Source organism: Protopterus annectens, chromosome 13.part0, assembly GCF_019279795.1.
Source record: "Protopterus annectens isolate FY-2018-M chromosome 13.part0, PAN1.0, whole genome shotgun sequence".
Classification (NCBI taxonomy): domain Eukaryota; kingdom Metazoa; phylum Chordata; order Ceratodontiformes; family Protopteridae; genus Protopterus; species Protopterus annectens.
In genome coordinates, this window is record NC_056747.1 from 216,132,807 (window position 1) to 216,153,739 (window position 20,933).

At 36.5% G+C, this 20,933-nt stretch overlaps 1 protein-coding gene across 1 annotated transcript in view; it reads left to right on the top strand.

Moving 5' to 3' along the window:
- The window catches only part of MYO1F (myosin IF), a 1,136,901-nt gene that overhangs the window by 975,803 nt on the left and 140,165 nt on the right, over positions 1-20,933 (top strand). Inside the window, exons 19-20 of the mRNA XM_044053742.1 lie at positions 13,183-13,327; positions 19,018-19,132. Of these exons, the coding sequence (XP_043909677.1) occupies positions 13,183-13,327; positions 19,018-19,132 (260 nt within the window). The remainder of the gene's footprint in view (positions 1-13,182; positions 13,328-19,017; positions 19,133-20,933) is intronic.

A 20,933-nucleotide genomic window follows, 5' to 3' on the forward strand; every position in this document is an offset into this window, starting at 1 on the left:
ATATTAGTAAGGTGCAAGTCTGTTTTAAACATATAATTTCATTCTTTTAAACCAGCAGTAATTGTTTAATTTTACTCATTTTATCAACTAGTCTAACAAATGAAAATCTTGTCTCAAATCATCTAGCTTTCCAATAATAATTTGAGCCCATTCGGGGATTAATATAGCATTGTCAACAATAACAGTTGAATGAACAGAAGTTTGTTGTAAAGCATCATTATGTTCAAGTCTGTTGTCATGTCTGAATTTACCATACCTTTAACTGCAGATTGTTGGTTTTCAGAAAGTTCTTTCTAAGAAACAGAAGCATTCTTAAAAAATGTACTGGGAACATTAATTTTTGAAATTATTACATTTCTGTGATCTCTGCAATTTCTTGGAACAAATTTTGCATGTAGAATCCATCTTGGGCTAATTTCTTGGGACATTTTGGGCTAATTTCTCTCTCTTTCATTTTCCCTGCTATAAAACCCGCATTTGCAAGGTTTTTGTGCTAGTATACAGCTCAGTAAGCTCCTGCCTGGTGCCCTGCAGAGTTCTACAGCAGCAGAGAGACAAAAGAGAGACTTTGGAGTGATTAAGTATAATTTTTCTGCAATTTTCTTGCTCCCTTTAGTTAATTCCACCTAAAACGCTGATTTTCTAGAGTTTCTGTGATTTAAAAAGCTTGTTTCAGCTACATATTGTACTTATATTACTGCCTGCACTTTAACAAAGTCATTTTTGTGTTTAAATTACTTGTTTAACTGTTGTAGGCTACACACTCAAGTGTGATAGCCATTTCTGTTCATTTATAGTGTTTTTTATTGTATCTGCTTTATTTTCTAAAATAATAAAAATAAAACTTGTTTTTCCACCTTTCTAAGCTAGTATAGTCCAGTTTTCAGGTTAGTGCTGAATTTAGGGCTGTGTCACACATTTCTGTGTTTGCCCATACCTTACTTGGATAGAAGGAAGTGTCTCTGTTCACTGTGAGAGAGGGAGCCTTGAGCAGCCTATCTGTCCCTGGAGGAGTGGTTTCAGCCCAGTAATTATCAGTTTATTGGCCATTTTGGGCTAATTTCTATCTCTTTCATTTCCCTGCTATAAAACCTGCATTTGTGCAGTTTTGTGCGCCGGGCAGTGCCGGTTAGCTAAGGTATAACTATTCCCAGCTCCACAAAGTCTACTCTTCAATTTTTCCCTTGGAACTAGACAAATGTTCAACTTAAGCACTCAAACCATTCACTTCTCATCCCGGCACTTGTTCAAAACTCATAGCAAGCACTAATATACCTTAGGACTAAACCCCCCCTATACTGTAGAGAAGGACAAGGCTCTCTATTCGACCTTACCAGCCACTCAATAAAACAGTTCACTGTACCTATACAGGCATGTCCAAAGGGCAGTTTCAGGTGTACTCTCCAGTCCAACTGGTGAATCTGGGCATTTTGAAAAAATGTTACAATTGCCTCATGTACACAGACAACCCTCTCCTCCTTCCACCAAACATGAATACATGTGAGAGATGCAATTACAACAGCCAAACTGAAGGCTAAGCTCTCTCAACCCAAGACTGGACCAGGCAGTCAAGAGGAGAACAGAATTCCTTGCATCACACCACCAGTCTCACATAAACCTATGAAACCAGCACCGGCAAAAAAAACACATAAATACACGAAAACATACTCGGAGGCTCTAAATAAAAATCTGCAAAAACAACAGAGACCTCCAAAGCAGACATCCAAGCAACCTCCACCCCCCAACACAAATCATGACACACATACTTCACACACAATCACAGCCCTTAAGGCAAAATAACATACCCAACACACTAGTAATAGGTGACTCTATAGTCAGGCAAACTGACGTCCCACTCACTATGCTGAACAAGGAGAAGGTTACTGTTAGCTGCCTGTCAGGTGCTAGGATCCACCACATAACACAAGCACTCAGGTCACTCCACAACAAGTACAAATATGAATCAGGTCATTCACACCAACATGGACAATGACAGAGTCATACCTCCCTGGACTACATGAAAAGAGACATTGAGGAGCTCTCTGATCACATAGCCCAGGCTGGTATGACCCTGATTCTGAGTATCATCCTGCTCTCACCAAGAATGATACCACGGTATAGAGAAAACAATTATCAATTTCAACAATTGACTAAGCTTCTGGTGTCATTCAAAGGGGATCCAGTGTCTGTCAGCCTGTGATGACATGCTCGACAAGCCACGCTGCTTCGCTAGAGACAGCTTGCACCTGTCATCCTTAGGCTTTTGAATACTGACCAAGGCTCTTACCACCCCCATAGTGCCTTTTTTAGGCAAGGCTCAAAAGACAAACCCACCACCGTAAATAGCACAAGTAACAAAAAACTGAGGGTATTGTTACAAAATGCCAGAAGTCTAAACCTCAAAATGCACGCACTCGAGGCACTCCTCAGTATGGAGAAAATCGATATATATGCAGTAACAGGAACTTGGTTTAAGGCTCCAAAGAGCACACCAGCACTACCAGGCTACAACTCATACCATACATTTCAGCCACAAAATCCGAACCGAAATACAAAAGGTGGGGGAGTATCCATATTCATCAAGGATACCCACACCTCCAGGTTAGTGGGACAGCACAATGCTTCAGAGATCACCCACGTGCAACTAACAACAGGCAAAACTATTATTTAAATTACAGCTTGCTACAGATCACCCATCATGTCCCAGGACCCCCACCCCGTATTCCTGGAAACACTGGGAAACATAAAGGACCTACCAAACACCCTGATATTGGGTTATTTCAATTACCCAAACCTTAACTGGGAGAACTATTCAAGTACAAACTCCCTTGCCCATTTCCTAGAATTTATAAACTCAAATGCTCTGGATTAACTGGTCAACACCCCCACCAGAGGTGACAACATATTGAAACTGGTCATCACCAACATGGGTGACCGATATTCCACACCAGAGGTAAACCCCTCACTGGTTAGATCTGACCATAAACTAATCACTCTGGATATCCACATTCCACCACAACCCCCAGTCAAAGAAACCACTGTGAAAAACTTTTCAAAAGCAAAGTTCACGTTACTTAAGACCGAGGTGTGAAGTTTCAAAACCCACATGCTAAAGGATAACGTTGTCCAAGCTGCAAAATCCTTTACTAATGCACTCTACAGGCACCTACAAGAATGCATGAATCATGCTATCCCAAACAAAACCAAGACTCACTCCTCCAAGAAAAGGAAACCAGTCTGGTGGACCCTTGCCATAAACAAGCTATATAATAGGAGGAAACTAGTACGGAAAAAGAGTAAAATCCCAAGAAGGGAAGACATCCCTGATAAGTATCAGCAAGAAACTATGTTCCCTCATAAAATTATCCAAGGCTAGCTTCAAAAGAAAAAATTGCCAAGGACTCCAAAGATAACCACAAGGCATTCTTTAGCTATGTCAAGAATCTAAAGTGGCAATTCTCAGATCTGCTCAGAGTTAGTGCAGAATGGCACAAAATACACTGAACCAACCGATATAGCCAACATCCTGGCAGACAGGTTCAGTGCAAACTTCACCCCCTCTCACCCCCAAAAGGGCCAATAACTATACCAGAAGAATGTAGTGCCCCTGAAATCACAGACACTCAGGTTAAAACAGCCCTCTCCAAAGCCAAAAACACAGCATCAATGGGATCAGATGGTGTCCCAGGCTGCATCCTACATGAGCTCAAAGATGAACTAACCCCTCACCTAAACACACTGTTTAAACTGAGCCTCTCCACAGGCTACATGCCCACAGAGTGGAGTACAGCAATGGTTATTCTGCTCCACAAAGGTGGAGCCACAACGGACCCTCTGAACTATCACCCTATAAGCCTGACTAGCTTGGTCTGCAAAGCTATGGAGTGCATCATCATGGATCTCATTAACAGAGACACAGGAAACATCCAAACACTGGACCCTACCCAGTTCGGCTTTGTTAAGGACAGATCATGCCTCCTAAACCTGGTGGACTTTGTTGAGACAATTACCAAGGCTATAGATGAGGGAAAGGTAGCCCACACAGCCTACCTAGACCTCGCAAAGGCCTTCAACACAATTCCCCACTCAGTTATTATAGACAAGCTCACCAGCCTGAACATAAACCCCTACGTCATGAGATGGGTTGCCAACTGGCTCATGGACAGAACCCACATGGTAAGAGTTGCAGGAGCTAGGGCTGACTGACTCTAAACCAGTTACAAGTGGCATTCCCCAGGGCTCAGTCCAAGGACCCCTCCTGTTTGGCATATACTTCTCAGAGGTATAGGCATGCACAGGAGGACTATGACTGACCAAGTTCGCAGATGACTGCAAACTAGGGACTATAACTGACTCTCCAGCTGACACAAACATCCTCCAAAAGAGTCTCACTGGGACAGATACCTGGTGTCAAAACCATGGCCTCAAGCTAAATGTCAAAAAGTGCATAGTCATCCCCTTTGGAAAAAACAAAGTACCAACAAACTACCACATAGGTGGTAGCCCCCTAAATACAGAAGATGTAATAAGGGATCTAAGGACCCAAGTTGATAGTAACCTCTCCTTTGATAATCAAATTGCCAAAGTGGTTAGAAAATCCTTCTATGTGGCCCACCTAATCACAAAAGAGTTTGCATCCAAATCGAAAGAGGTCATTGAGCCCCTCTACGCATCACTCATCAGACCCATCATAGAGTACAATGCCCCATTTGGGATGTACCTTACAAGACACCTGCAACAACTGGAAAGACCACAGAAGTACCTCACCAAGAGGATCACTGGCCTCAAGCAGATGCCCTATGCAGCTCGACTGAAAAAACTCCAGCTGTACTCGGTTGCATACCACCTACTCAGAGGTGATCTCTGCCTGACGTACAAGGCCATGTCCAACCCAGAGTTGATGAACATGCTCCACCTAAAGAAAACCATATCCCATCGAGCCACATGCTCCAGGGATCTAAACCTTACCACAACAATAAATAAAACATGCTGGAGGGATAGATTCCTGTCCCAGAGACTTCCCATGCTCTGGAACAAGATTCCAGTCTACATTAGGCAGAGCTCTTCACTAACCCTCTTCAAGAGAAACTTTGACGAGTGGATGGGAAACCGAAAGTTTACCTCAGGGATCACTTCAATGGCTTTGCTGGACAGAGGTACAGGGAACTAATCTAAGGGGGTGGTGAAAGCCAACACATTCTGGCTAGGCTTATAAATGCCTTTGGGCAGATAGCCTAGTACCTACCTATAAACCTATGAATATAATATCTTGCCATGAAACAAGTTAGGTTTCACTGATTCAAAAGACTCTTAAAATAAATGTTTTAATCCAGTTCTGGCTCTGATTCAGTTTGCAAACTGGTAGCTTCAGCTAGAATTTTCCCAGCAGTAAAGGTTTTCTTCTCTAACAATTGAGAATGTAGATTTTGCACAGGTATTTAATGAGCAGGCTTTCTCCTTTGCTGTATAATGATCAGAGCAAAACCAAATCAAAGTGATTGCCCAGATGAGTGTTAGCTTATGGATTTCCATTTTAAAATAGTTATTAGACATTAGACAGGGTAAAGGGTAAAATAAATTGTTTTATTTATGCATAAAAAATTGCTAAACAGAAAGGAAAATAACCTTGCTGGCCAAGCATGAAAAGACAGTTTATTAAAAAAGGAATGATAAGCATAAAGTGTGCAGACAGAATGTTCTTTTCTCCAGGAAAAGATCAGCTACATAATGTTCCTTAATGAAGCACAAACAAAGCCTGAGACCAAGGTTAAAAAGGTAAATAAGGAAATTTATGAGACTAAAGCAATATAATATGCTGTGCTCAAGATAGCAGGGCAGTTAAGGTTAGTAAGTTTATCTGACCTGTTACTTCAGAGAAGATGTCTAACACTTTAGCATGAGTACAGAAAACAGGCCATCTAGAGACTATGTTAGTTTATGTTGTTCAGGACAATCAGAATATGACATACAGCAACTAAAATTGTTTACCAGTACTGTTAATGGAGACAGAATTTTGATATTTTGAACATATAATAAAACCGTATTAAATGAACTACAGTGTTTGGAAAATTCATTCTTAAAAGTACACAAGACGTGGTCCATAAGGGAGAGACTGACCCTATTCAGCACGAGCTTGGGTAATTAAGACTTTCATTTCTCAGTCTCATTGCATACAGTGTTTCCAGCTAATTACAGTACAGAGCAGTATTATCAATTCTTACAATGGTGCTCAATGTGGCCTCCTGTCTGGGGAAGAGATATATACTTCTCGCAACACAGCAAGCAACTGTAACCCTTTCACATCCAGTTTCCAGTACTGCATATTTTCTAAAGTTCACAGTAACTGTCTATACAGCAGAAGTACTATAAAAGAACTCCAGAGAGCACACCACCCTTTCAGTAAAGGTATCGTTCATTACCAGACTTGGTTACATTACGTGTGTTCTACAGAAATCTACAGAATAGCAGTGTTTTGATCAACTTCATGTGTTCTACAGACTATAAAATAACACTGTTTTCATTAAAGTGCAGCACTCCGTGTTTTGTTCAACTACATATGTTCTAAGAAACTTCAACAAAAACAGATGCAGTAAGCAATTTTTTCCAGTTTTACTGCAATAACTTCAAAGTTTCATAACAGTTTAAAGTGACAGCAAATGTTTCATAACAGACTTTTCAGCAGCATACCAGTATTTTTTCCATAAATAAAGCTGTGATGGCATAACAAGTTTCTCATTAAGACAGCATTACTTCATGTAGAAAACGGACACACCATACTTCAGAAAAGCCTCATATAACTTCAGCAGACTAGTATTAAATCAAAGCAGGGTTCCTTCAGAACATAAAAGACATTATCCAGTTAAAAAATATCTCAACAGACTTTCATGTTTCCAGAGTGACTTCATAAAGTCAAGAGGCAAGGAAAAGGTTAATAAACTACAAACAATGGCTCACATTTCTTCCAAGCCATAAAGTTATGTAAGACTTTTAGTTAACAGTTCAACAAAGTTTAAATTACTTAATTACATTTTTTTTGCATATAAATATGTCCAATAATACTGCTACAGTTAATTTGTCAGTACATTTTGGTTTAAGTTTAAAAATGTTTTCTTAAAGTTAAAGGGTATTAGTTCAAAAATGTTAAACATGTCTAAATGCAAAAGGTTTAAACCACAGAAGCAGGCTAATAACTCAAAAGTCAGTATGATCTCCAGTTTAAACATATATGCTTCAGCACATGAAAATCAACTTAATAATTTCAGTTGTAGTATAGTTTCACATACAACTGATCAGAATATAATACATATGATTCAGAATACAGAAGTATGTTGCAGTATTACAAATGTCAAAGCAATGTCTCAAGTTCACATTACTTCATCTAGTTTCTTATTTTCAAAATCCAGTACAATGTTTGCACTGGACAGAGATAAAAGGAATCAAACTGCAGATTTTGTAACTGAAGAATGGACTTTAGTGCTAAGTAAAATAATACATTCCATAGTTATCTGAAAAGATCAGAGCATTAATCCATCATTGTTTAAGGTTATTTCATTATTTACATACAAATCAATTTCAGTTGCACATAAAAAGATACAAGTGCGGTCTTGTCAGAATTTAAAAAGTCATAAAATTATGGCAGCTAACAGTTCAAAGTGTAACAGCTCTATATATATATACTGGTTTAGACTTCAGTAAAGAGATATGTGCAAATGTACAGATTTTAAAGAATTGGTTACTACAGAAACATGCAGTTCTATGGGTTAAAGATAAAATAAATTCCAGTTCAGCTGACACAGCTAAAGTGCTCAGAAAGACATATTGGGTGTAGTCAGTTAATAAAAAAAGAGTAACCATATGCCTCTATATTTTATAAGGCATATCAGAACTAACAGTCAAATTAATTAGCAGAATAAAGGGTTTGCAATTACAGTTTGGCAAATATTTTTTTGTATTATTATTTTGTTTAGCAGTCAGTTAAGTGCATAAACAATATCATAATATAGACAGAGACAAAGTAATGTATGCTAGTTTACAGAATGTAAAATTTAAAGTCAATGCTACGTTGTAAAAGTGACAGCACAGTTAAAAATTCAGATCCTATGTATACAAGAGTACATTATGTAATCAGTTTAAGACTGTATATGTTTTGTACAGAGATAGCAGTTTGCCAAGTACCTCAGTTCAGATTATAGCTAGCCAAGCAAGATGAGTTAAAGACAGTACTATTCATTTAATGCATTACAGTTTTACTATTCATCAAAAAAATTGTAGACAGTAATAACACATTCTTGTAGCATTCAGTACTAATGAAAAGTTAAATGACGTCAGCTAAAGGAATGGTTATGGTGAGACAGTGGGTGGAGTTTCACTCACTGAACAGTATGTTAAAATCTAAGGGTCATGAGACAAAATGTAAAAAGTTCAACAGTTAAAACTAATTGTATATAGGTGCAAAAATGCACAGTGTTACGTTATTACTTTGATTTTCATTTAAAATAAGTTCAGAAACTTGATACAACTATCAAGTTAAATGCAATTGCTACTGTCTATTTAGTGGTGAGATAGAAACAGATTTTGCAAGCATCAGATGCCAGTAATAATTTTTTTCTTGTAAATACTGATATTGCAGCAGGAAAACAGACTCCACCAATCCCAGCAGTTACATTTTTTTTTTGTATGTAAAAAAAAAAAAACAGTGTCCTAAATACTGGACATAGATACACAAGCATGTAAAAGCTGGTATTAATGATTTAGTTCCATTTGTTTCTAATAGAGCTAAACAGGTTACTGATTTAAATATTGTTAGCTTTTCAAATACAAGGCAGCCCACTATGGTTAATGACTGGGCAAATGACATAAGTAATGTACAAAGGTCAAGCCCAAAGGATAATGAAAAGTATGCTGTAGCTCAGGTTAATGTTGCCAGTGACATACTGGATTTTCAAAATATGTATAAAGGTTATGATAGTTCAGCACCAAATCAGTTGCTGTATTTGACTTCATTCCTGGTTAAAAATATAGCAGACCATACATTTCATTGCTCATGACAGTTTTTGCGCTATCAGGGATTAAAAGGTCAAAAGTAATTGCAGTCAGTAGCATGCCTTTGGAGTTTGGATTTTTAAATAAAGCCAATCAGCCTGGGAAGAAAATAACAGCAAAATTCTTGTTACATCCCCAGTGTGACAGAACCATTTTGGGAAATTACATTATGTCAAAATTAAGTGCTATGTTAAAATTTAATGTGAAAAGCAGTTTGTCTACAGACTTGCAAGAGCTTATTAGCAGCAAATGTTTATTTCATGCAGAAAAATGTATGTTTATTTTCATGCAGAAAAATATAGTCAGCACAGCAAGCACTGCTGCCAGTTTATAGAATAAATTCAGGGCAATAAGCAATGCTATCAGATTATTATTGTTAAAAATAGAAATGTTATTTTAAGGACTTGATAATAAATACAATCAAACAAGAAATGAAAAGAAGAGGTTTAAAAGGTCTAAATATAAAGAGGACACTTCAACTTTAAAACAGGCCTTCTTTTACTTCATCAGTGACTGGAACAATGCAGAGCAAAATTTGGCAACTGTTTATGTGTTACTGTTATTTCTTCAATGTTTGTTTAAAGTTAAAGCAAGCATGTATGTTTTCAGTCTATCTATGTTCAGATGGATTCCAGTTTATTTTTGTTCAGGTAACACTGTCAAAATGTTCTCATGTTTTCAGGTTCATGGTAACAATTGTACAGCAGTAGTAGTTTTCAGTCTATGTGTTCAGATGTTTTCCAGTTTATTTGTGTTCAGGCAACACTGTCAAAATGTTCTCATGTTTTCAGACAATTGTACAATATTATTAGTTTCAGTATATCTATGTTCAGATAATAATGGTTTGGTTCTCAGGATATAACATGTACCTGTTTCAGTTATGATTTTATCTGCGTGTAGTTAACACTGGCAAATGATATTATTTTAGTTTACTTAGTTTCCAGAATGTACACAGCTATTTTTAAATGCTCAGTATATGTTAATATAAATATCAGTCAAGTTTCAGAATATAACATTCATATTCAGTTGTGTGTTCAGTATAGTACGTTTCAGTCAAATCTCAATATACTTCATATTATTCAGTCATTAGTTAAGGGTAAAGTAACAGAATTATTTTTACAGGCTTATTTAAATAATAGGTAGTGATAGTTATTCAATGTGCTCAAGGCATAACATGACAGGCTTAAACTGTTAACAAGTTTACAAATTACAGTGCATGTTTACAGATTGCAGTGCACTTTACATTAGTCAAGAATTAAGGACACTAACAGACAATGTAAAGGTATAGACTTAAAATACAGAAATGTAAAGGTATAGACTTATAATACAGAAAGTATAGGTTTTAGTAAACTATTATAGCTCATAAATATTCATAAAAGTTAAAAGAAGGTAAGTAGCATTACAAAACAAATTTAAATAAAATGTATAGACACGTTAACACAGAATATGGTAATTATGCTTCAAGACCACTTATAAAGTTATCTTTTTAGTGCAGATTTCAATTAGTCTTCAGAAAATAGCCATCATGCTTGATAGGTTATACAATATGTGGCAGAAATAAATGTGAAGGAGAGGAGTTTCTCTGTATCCAATGCAGTAAAAGAAAATTAAAGTGAAAGGTATAACAGGTGAGCCAAGTGGGCTCAATGGTTGAGGCAAAGTTGGCAAAGATCTAAGACATGCAGGGAAATGCTAATAAAAGAGTACAATGCAAAGTTGCCAATCTAGTCCTGGGAGTAAGGCTGTAAGCAGCTAATAAAGTACAAGATCAGTTACTAGGTTATGTAGGTTTTCAGAAAATGTGGCCCATCATAAGGTATAAGTTTTAAAATCCTCAGCTAAAAAACCTATATAAAGAAATTCGGGAGGAGTGTACAATATGTCTGCAGACTAACCCTACATTAATTAAACCTCGGTTGCAGAGAAGTGCCAGTTTCAGAAAAAGCATGGTACGTATACAAATAAATTTTGCAAGACCTCTTCCTACAGCAAAAGGGGGATTAAATAATGTACAAGTTTTAAAAGACTCCAAGCCAAACAGGCCATAAATGCCAAGTGACACCTGGTGGTCAAAATTAAAATTGCAAGTTTACCAAATATTTTTTTTTTCAGATTATAAATCAGGTAGCATAAAGCTAAATACAGTAGTTAGCAATATAAATGTAAGGTAACTACAGAAGTAGGTCCCAGTAGACTTTTAACAGGGACCTCAGGGGCAACTGTTAGATTGGGGGGTTCCATTTAAAAATAGTTATTAGATATTAGACAGGCTAAAGGGTAAAATAAATTCCTAAAAAAAAACTAAATACCACAAACTCTATAAGTGAACTCAAAAAGATAAGCAAATAACTTATTATCAAAATAAAATCCTCAAAAGATAAATATGAACTGAAAACTACCACCCATGTAAAGGAAACCTACAGGACCTTTTATAGCAATAGAAGGAAAACCTAGCAATGCATTGAGCTAATATATAAAAACAATACATACTCACCACAAAAAGACATGGAAGGCATTAGTTGATACATGTACAGAGTTCATCTCCCAAGTCCCTGCTTACAGTTATCAAGGGTACCAGAACTTGTCAAGAGATTTGGAATGCATGGTTAAGCTTTGAAAAGGTCCTTGTGTTTGTTAGCCTAGTAAACACCTATGAAACTCTGAACCTATGACATCTAACTTTATACTTTACCCCTGCTTAACTGTCCCACACATATTAGCATGCCCACACATCCCCAGATCACCTTGGAGGAAGTTCTGGGACACTCTCCAAGGCAAAGGACATTAAGTCCATGGTTCCAGAGAGTGCACCAGGTCACTTTCCTGACAGCACCAAGTAGAGCATTGTAGACTCATTATTAAAGCTATTCAGCCTCTTCCTGTCCTCTGAATGGGCACCTTAAGTGTGAAGAACTGCTGTAGTCCTTCCAGTCCACAATTGAGAACCTGCCATCACTGACCCTGGTAACTATAAGCTTATAAGCATAACCAGCCTTATCCATATGACAATGGAGAGTATCATTATAGGACTTATTAACAAGGACATTAACAGTCTTACAATCCTTGGCCCAAACTAGTTTGGATTCATTAAAGGTAGATCTTCCCTCATAAACTTAGTAGACTTCTTTGAACAAGTCGCCTCGCCAGTGCATTGCATGCAGGAAAATCAGTGCACACTGCTTATCTCTACCTGGTGAAGTCCTTTGACATCATCCAATATCCTGGCTTTACAGAGAAGCTAATCAAATTAAATGTAAAATCGTATGTAATCCACTAGTAAGCAAACTGTCTCATGTCTCACTGTCAGAACCTGAACTATTAGTATGAGGGGCATATGCTTAACAAAAAGTATTGTTAATAGCAGTGTCCCTCAGGGATGGGTACTTGAATCATTTGTCTTCAGTATTTATTTCTCTGATGTCAAGGCTGATGTTAAAGGCTTGTCTCTGTTCAAGTTTGTCGATGACTGCAAACTTGGAGCTGCCATAAACTCTACAACTGGCTCCCAGATTCTCCAGGATGGTTTAAACATAAAACTAAATGGTACCAGGACTCTGGCCTTATGCTAAATGCCAATAAATATAATAAGGTGTACTTCGGCAAAAACAGGCATACGTAACTACCTCATAGATGGCATCCATTTGAAACTTAACAAAATCGTTAGCGATCTGGGCACTTTCATTGATAATTAGCTATCTTTTGACTAATATTCATCTACTGTCATTAGGAAATCCTTTTATCTCACCAGACTGATTACCTGCAGTATATCTTCTAGGCCAAGTGCATCAGAAAAACAACTTCTCAAATTTCAGTGTAGGTCAAAGCATTTTCCATTTATCGTATTGCACAGTCATCAAATACAATGAAGCACAGACATAAGTGACTTAACAGCTAACAGTATGAAACAATTTTGAAGTGAATGAAGTAATGAACAGAACTTAGTGAACTCTGTAACTGAGTAATTTATATTAGCAACAGAGTACATATAAGACACCTTCATTGCAGTGACAGTGTACTGGTATCACTTGTTAGGGTGTGGAATAATGAAGAGCACTGCTTATTCAATATTGTCTTGTTCTCTTTTCGTTTTATGAATATTAAATTCTATGCATTTAGAAATCATTTTCTTTTTTTTTTCAGGTATGCTATCCTAACCCCAGAAACATGGCCTTCCTGGCGTGGAGACGAGCGTCAGGGTGTTCAACACCTACTGCAGTCTGTGAACATGGATTATGATCAATATCAAATGGGCCGCAGCAAAGTGTTTGTCAAAAATCCAGAATCAGTAAGTTGATTTTGCAGTTCCAACCAAAAAATGATACACTAAAATAACCAAAAGCCAAATGCTGACTTGCCTGTTGTATAAAGACATTGACTAAAAATTATAAATTAAAGTCAGAAATTAATCTGGGGTGTGAGACAGTCAATTGGAAGAGACAGTAGCAACCAGAGTACACAGAGCTGTACTTTTAAAAACTGTAGCAAACTGCTGCTACATTTGTAGTAAGCAGCTTGCTACAAGTTATACCACATATGAAGTGCTGAAGCAAGCACTTCAGTCCAAACCGCACAACCACTACACTGTGATGAAGAACATTAAAACTATTATAAAACCACAACAAACACATTCTTGTAAAAGCACACCAAGGAAAATGTATATAATTAGTGCTGTCATTCTTTTAATTGTTAGACCTTCTTCAGAATGGAACATTTCAAAAAACATTCACAAATAAATACAAATCAAAAATATCACATGACTTAAAACACACAATAAGAAAAATAAATAAATCTTAAAAAATATTCATAAAATCTTAAAGGTCCCTACAGATTCTACATTTTATATATTATTAATGCATTTAATAACTTTGTATCAGAAAATTATACAATGACAACATATTAATGATATACACATTATAATCTCTGAGTCAAATTGAACTATTTTTTAAAGATGCGAATTGTACTACTGACTTTCTATCTTTTATATTTAATAAAGGTGACACTATTCATTTTTTTAGATTTAACTATTACATTAGACAAAATTAATGGAGTCTTTCACAGTAAAATATTTAGGAAGTATACCTTTGGCAACAATAATTTGTCTCCGTCCCCTTCAATAAACACACATCACATCAAATGATATTTGACGACCTTTATTAAAATTCCATAAACATAAGTTCATTGATCAACTAATATTTTCATTTATTATTCACAGCATAAACATCCATATAACAATTAACTTAGGGCAGCATGACCCCGCTCATCCTGACTAAGTAAGCAGTATCCTTACCTCCACTCGCTTACTTTTATTTATCAAGCAATGTCCAACTGCTCACTTGAATTTCCAAACTCCTTGAAATAACCATCCAACCAAATAAGCAGCATCCTAACCTCCACTTGCTTACTTATACTTGTCAAGCAGTGTCAAACCACTCACCTGAATTTCCCAACTCAATGAAATAACCACCCAACCAAATAAGCAGCACCCTCACCTCCGCTTGCTTACTTATACTTGTCAGCCAGTGTCCAACTGCTCTCCTGCATTTCCCAACTCATTGCAATTAACCTCCAACACCAGAGGGGAGGGACAGAAGAGGGACAAGCCTGGCCCCCTTCTCCACCACCCCCCCCCCCAAAAAAAACACCATCCCAATGCTCCAAACAGGGAGGGAGGGCAGGTAGCAAGTTGACACCAAAATGTGATTCCTTCCCAGTTACACTCTCACAAAACTTATTAAGCCCCTCCCAACCCTTACCTCACTTCCTTCCAATCCTACTTTCCTACTTAACCCTTTCCTTCCCCCCAACTAGTTTCTTCCCTTAACCCCATAAAACTCATCCCTATTTCTAACTAAGCCCCCACCTGAATATGTCACTGGACAAACTGGTTTGTTACCAAACCTCATTTACATAAGCATTGTCAACATCTGACAGATATGAAGATAAACGTAGTTAAAGGACAATTTATTAGGTTAAGTAGGTTATCCAGTAAAGATCAAAATTTTTTAGCTGCTTGCCATTTGAAATTATGTTTCAGAAAGAGGTTGTAATAGTAGTTTTGTAGATAGAATCATGAGAGAGGTTTTTATCCCAAAAAAGTAAATTTAAACCTATTTTAAAATCAGGTGTAGTAGATTATTCACAATTTTTAGAAAATGTACACAATGTGAAAGCTGTTGAATGGACCTCTTATAGCAGATCATTGATATGTATGTTATAAAGAAATTACGGTAGATAATTGGAAAATTATTTTGGGCAACAAATACCTGACAAAGATGTTAGGAGAAAAAACTACATATAAAAGAGGTAACAAACTAAAATCTATCTGAGAAAGCTCTAGTATGGAAAAGGAAGTTGATTTTTCTGTAACAAGTACTTACAAATGTAATAATTGGAAATATTGCAGATTTATTAGTGAACCATCTAATGTGATTTTTAAAGGAGTAAATATACAAATTTGAGTGAGGGGCAGATTTGATTGCAATTCCAGAGGAATTGTATACATAGCGACATGTGGAACATGTAATAGTTACTACAAAGGAAAGACTTATCAGGAAATTATCTAAAAGAATTTATGTAATAAAGGTAGTCTTAGTAATTATTTTGCTAAACATGCAAGGGTATGTGATGATTTCAAGGAATTTGTGTTTTTATCATAGATGCTGTAAGGTTAAATTACTTTGAGGGAGACCATAATGTAGGTCTTAAATACAAGGAAGCAAAATGGCAAATCAGATTATCAGCAGATAAGTTACCCAGGCTCAGTGAACATATGAACATAAAATGTTTTTAACTGCTCAGAGATAGTAATATATATGCAAACTAACTACCACTAAACAAACAAACTACCCCTTGATATCCGAAACATCAGACCCAAACTCCAATTCAGAAAGGCAGTAAAAAATCACTTAAGCAAAATATAAACTATGTCAATGCTATCTCCCCCCTGACTGACCCACCTCTCTAGGCGATACAGCTCTCACCATTTCCTATTGCAGTGAAACCCCAACCTTCCTCCTATCTCTCCTGTTCAACTTTGCAAGCTATCTTACCTAATACTCTGTCCCTAACCTCACTCGTATAAAATCATTTCATACTACCACCTCGTATCCCACTCTCAGCGGGATTAATCCGCACTGATGTATAGCTTTTAACAGTAGAATGACTAATTTTAGAAACCCATACTCACCCACCTTTTATTACACAATAACCACTAGTCCTTGCCCTCTATGACTTCTTTATACTTCTGCACTGTACCTTAACAAGTGCTGATATGTACAAACTAATTACCATTCATGTTAACCTAATTTTGTTTATATCTACTTAGATTTGTATATTCTTTATGTATCAGTGTAACTTTTGCATGTTTGTATTAACTGTGGAGCTTTTCTTCCCAGGTCTCCACTGAAAAAGGGCTGTGTCCCAGCTGGACCAACCCGGTCAACAAATGTCAAATAAATAAATATTTTTTGTGTGTGTGTGTATGTATGTATGTGTGTTTGTATATATATATATATATATATATATATATATATATATATATATATGTTTACTTCTGTTCTTCGAAAACACACTTTTCCAAAGAACAGAAAGCCGAACCTACTTCATCAAAAGTGCACTAGATGAAAATGCACTTTTGTGAACAGTTTACCAAAGCACGGTTACCGGTTCTGGGATCCTGTGGTAGTACCGTATTTGCTATTAGATGGTTTACGGGAGAGAAACTATAATATTGAGAGAATGTGCTGTTATAGATCATGTTACAGTGGGGATAAGGAAATATACCATTTTTCCCACTGCAGTGCAATGTTGGAGTTAGTATATATAACTAGCGGGGGATGAGGGGGTGAGGGGCTGCAAAATTATGTTCTAGTATTTTTTTGGTTTGTTTGTTTTTGTGCTTTGGTATACCATTGTTCGCAAAAGTGCATTCTCATTTAAGTGTGTGTGTGTGTGTGTGTGTGTGTGTGTGTGTGTGTGTGTGTGTGTGTGTGTGTGTGTGTGTGTGTGTGTGTGTGTGTGTGTGTGCGCGTACCAATTCCCTTTCAAATCCCAAAAGACCAAAATCCCAAATGCTATTTTCTCAAAATGAAAACAATGAAAATTAAACTTGCCCATCTTGGGGAAATATGCTCTATCTGATCCCAGAGTTGGTATATATAGTTAGGGGTGAGTGTCGGGGACAATGTGTAATATATAGAATTATGCAGACTTAAAATGTGCTTTACTAGCTCCTCAATTAGCTCTGTCATGTGTCCCCTCCTTTTTTCTAGTTCATATTTATTTATCCTTTGGTAACCAGGAAAGTAAACTGGTCCAAGGACCCTTTTCAGCCACAACTTAGGCTACATTGGCAAAGATAATAATTATTAAATGCACTTATCAATACAAAGAAAAAATTACGTTGTCCTACCATTTTTCCTGCCTGTCTACTTCTTTCTGTTCATCACCCTTATAGACCTACCATTGAACCAGGTGAGACATTCAGGTACTCTCGCAGCCTACCTTAATAACATACCACCACTTATATCTGTAACAATATCCACCGACTTTGCTGATTCCTGCAGCAGGACACATATAGCCTATTGCTCGGCTATTATACCTCCTCAACATGTGAAAAGTTTAAGTACCTAGTCTCTAATTAATTCCTATATCTGCTTTGCACCCACTGCATGAAGTGCCCTATATATAAATTTTGCTAGCTGAAAACTACTCATATGGAATCTTCATTTTTATATATAGATATATATATATATATATATATATATATATATATATATATATATATATATATATAAATATATATATATATTTATAAATATGGATCTACCTGAAAACATTGACATGCCGGTGAAAACACCGACAACGAGATCACTGACACCACAAAACCGACAGTTCAAAACCACGACAATTTACATGCCCGACAAACCACAATCCCGACAGTCAACAAAAAAAAACAAATCCATTTCCGTAAAACACACACACAACACAAGCACACCAAAAACCTTACATACCTACACTAACCTTACATACACAACTATCTATGCATTAACCTTAACCCAAACCCTAACCCTAAGGTCCGTCACTATCGCACACTTACCTTACCTGCACCCTAACCCTTAAAGTCATTCACTATTGCACACTTACCTTACCTGCACTCTAACCCTAAAGTCCGTCACTATCACACACTTACCTTACCCGCACCCTAAGCCTAAAGTCCATCACTATCGCACACTTACCTTACCCGCACCCTAACCCTAATGTCCGTCACTAACACACACTTATCTTACCCGCACCCTAACCCTAATGTCCGTCACTATCGCATACTTACACAGTCGCGCTCGGTTCACATGTCTGTGTTTTCAGCGTCGGGATTTTGAATTGTCGATCATTTCAGTTGTCGGTCTTCCAGTGTCGGTCTTCTCGTCATCAGCATTTCAAGCTTTCAATGTTTTCAGGTAGATCTATATATATATATATATATATATATATATATATATATATATATGTGTGTGTGTGTGTGTGTACATATATTTATATATGGATATCTATATCTATATATATATATATATATATATATATATATATATATATATATATATATATATATATATATATACATATATATCTATATAGACAGATATGTGTATATATCACAAAATAGCAAGAATACATACAGGCTAGACTCAGATTGCATTAACTTTACTGCAGCTTAAATTTTAATCTGCATGAAAACAGTCAGGTTTACATTTACAAAGTAAATAGGTTCAAACGAGAATATTTAAAGTAAGTTTAGAATGAAAACAACCCCACAAAAAAGGAATCTGCTTATACTACCAATATTAGTCTTTTTATTCCAGGATGGTAGTTGTTTAACTCTTCTGTTTGTATAGATGAAGTAAGCAGTTGATTCATTGCTGAATCATGCAGCCAATTGTTTCACAAGTGTATTCTAATGCTTTTTAATGTCTATGTCAGTTATTCTTGTTGGAAGAGATGCGAGAACGAAAGTTTGACACTTTTGCACGGACTATTCAGAAAGCATGGAGGCGCTACATTGCACGAAGAAAGTATGAACAAATGAGAGAAGAAGGTAAGCAAAACCGTACCTACATGTCTAGAAAAAAAAGCATTAAGATCCAAATATTAACCTTATGATCCAAATTTTCCAAAAAGTGTCCCAAACACCCTGATTACAGATAATGCCGTTTTGCTTGATACCATGTGTTTGTAGCTGGGTCCGTGTTACTGATAAATGGTCAGCAAGGTTAACTTTTAACTATAAAGGAAGGAAAATAATAAATAAAAGCTTCTCATTAAAGACATCTAAGCTAATTTTATTATGGTATGACATCAGGTGATGGGTAAAAAGTATAAAAGTTAGTTTAGCAGTGTGTGTGTATGAGACAGAGTTACATAATAAATTATTAGGAATATTATTGGCTGGCAGAAAGTCCCGGATATTATTATTTTTCAAACACTTTGTAAAGAAAAGGAAGGAACAAGACTTCTGTCTGATATTGATGACCTCTTATCCCCAGATAATGAACACTAATTGAAAGGAAACCAAATTACTAAAGAATCAGACATTGTAACAACAGAAAAAGCTCTTAAATCCCTATAAAAATATCCAGACCTTCAAAATCTAAAAAAAAGGTATTAGCAGTACTCAGACTCCCACAAAATTATTTATGTATTCCTTTGGATCAGTAAGAGGAAATGTATTCCAAAATTAAAGTATTATGTCTTGAAAGTGAAATTTAGATACAGTGCTAGATTGTTAACAGAAATAAATGACAACACTGTAGGCATATTTATGGTTTAACGTATACAAACAGTATTTATGGTTTAAGAAAATTTGAATTGTATTGTTATGTTTGTTGACTACATTATAGTACCACTCACAGTCTTTAAGAACAGGTAGTTACTGCACACATTGATGTGGATATAGATACGAAAGGTCATAAAAACAAACCACCAGCTTGTTTGATGAACCACAAAAATGTTGTCCAAGTAGCTCATTTTCATTTTTTGCATGCAGGTAATGATGCCTGAGGGTTAAAGTCCCCCTCTCAGCTAAGTGTGTTTGTTGTTCCTTCAAGTATAGTACCTGAACATTATCTTCCTTCTCCAAGAATTATTCCTACATACAATGAAAAGATAATGGCTTTAACAATTGACTTAACAATTGGTGTCATTCCTGGGGGATCCAGTATGTATCTACATGGAATGATATGATAAACAGTCCTACTTACATTGCCAGATATGGTCTGCATATCTTAATCCATGGCTTCTGCATAATAGCTAAAACTTTTGCTGCCCTATATAATATATATTATATATAATAGTTAGATTACTATATATAATAGTGCCTTTTTAGGCACAGTCCAGGACATTCCAGCCTAACCAGCACAACATATCCAAAGCAGGATTACATTAAGGCAGCTGTGATCAATGATGGAAGACAACAACAAAATGCATGACCTTCAGGCTCTCCTACAATTGGAGTGCATCCAAGTCTGGGTAATTACTGAAACTTTGTTTAAATGTGTAGAAAGTACTACCTCCATACACAAGTTTTGCACCTGCCATTCTTTCAGCCCTGATGGTAACTCTGATGGCATCTCCATATTTATAGGAACATATCACCTCTGCACAGAACCCCAGGAACCCACAAATAGAACCCATTGACCTCTAAATTGCACTAATCAAAACCAACTATCAGTTGATATCCTGTTACTGGACGCCCACTATGTCCCCTAATAATCAAATATAGCTCATTTTCATTTTTAGCATGCAGGTAATGATGCCTGAGGGTTAAAGTCCCCCTCTCAGCTAAGTGTGTTTGTTGTTCCTTCAAGTATAGTACTAACTCTCTGGAAACCACCTTCTGC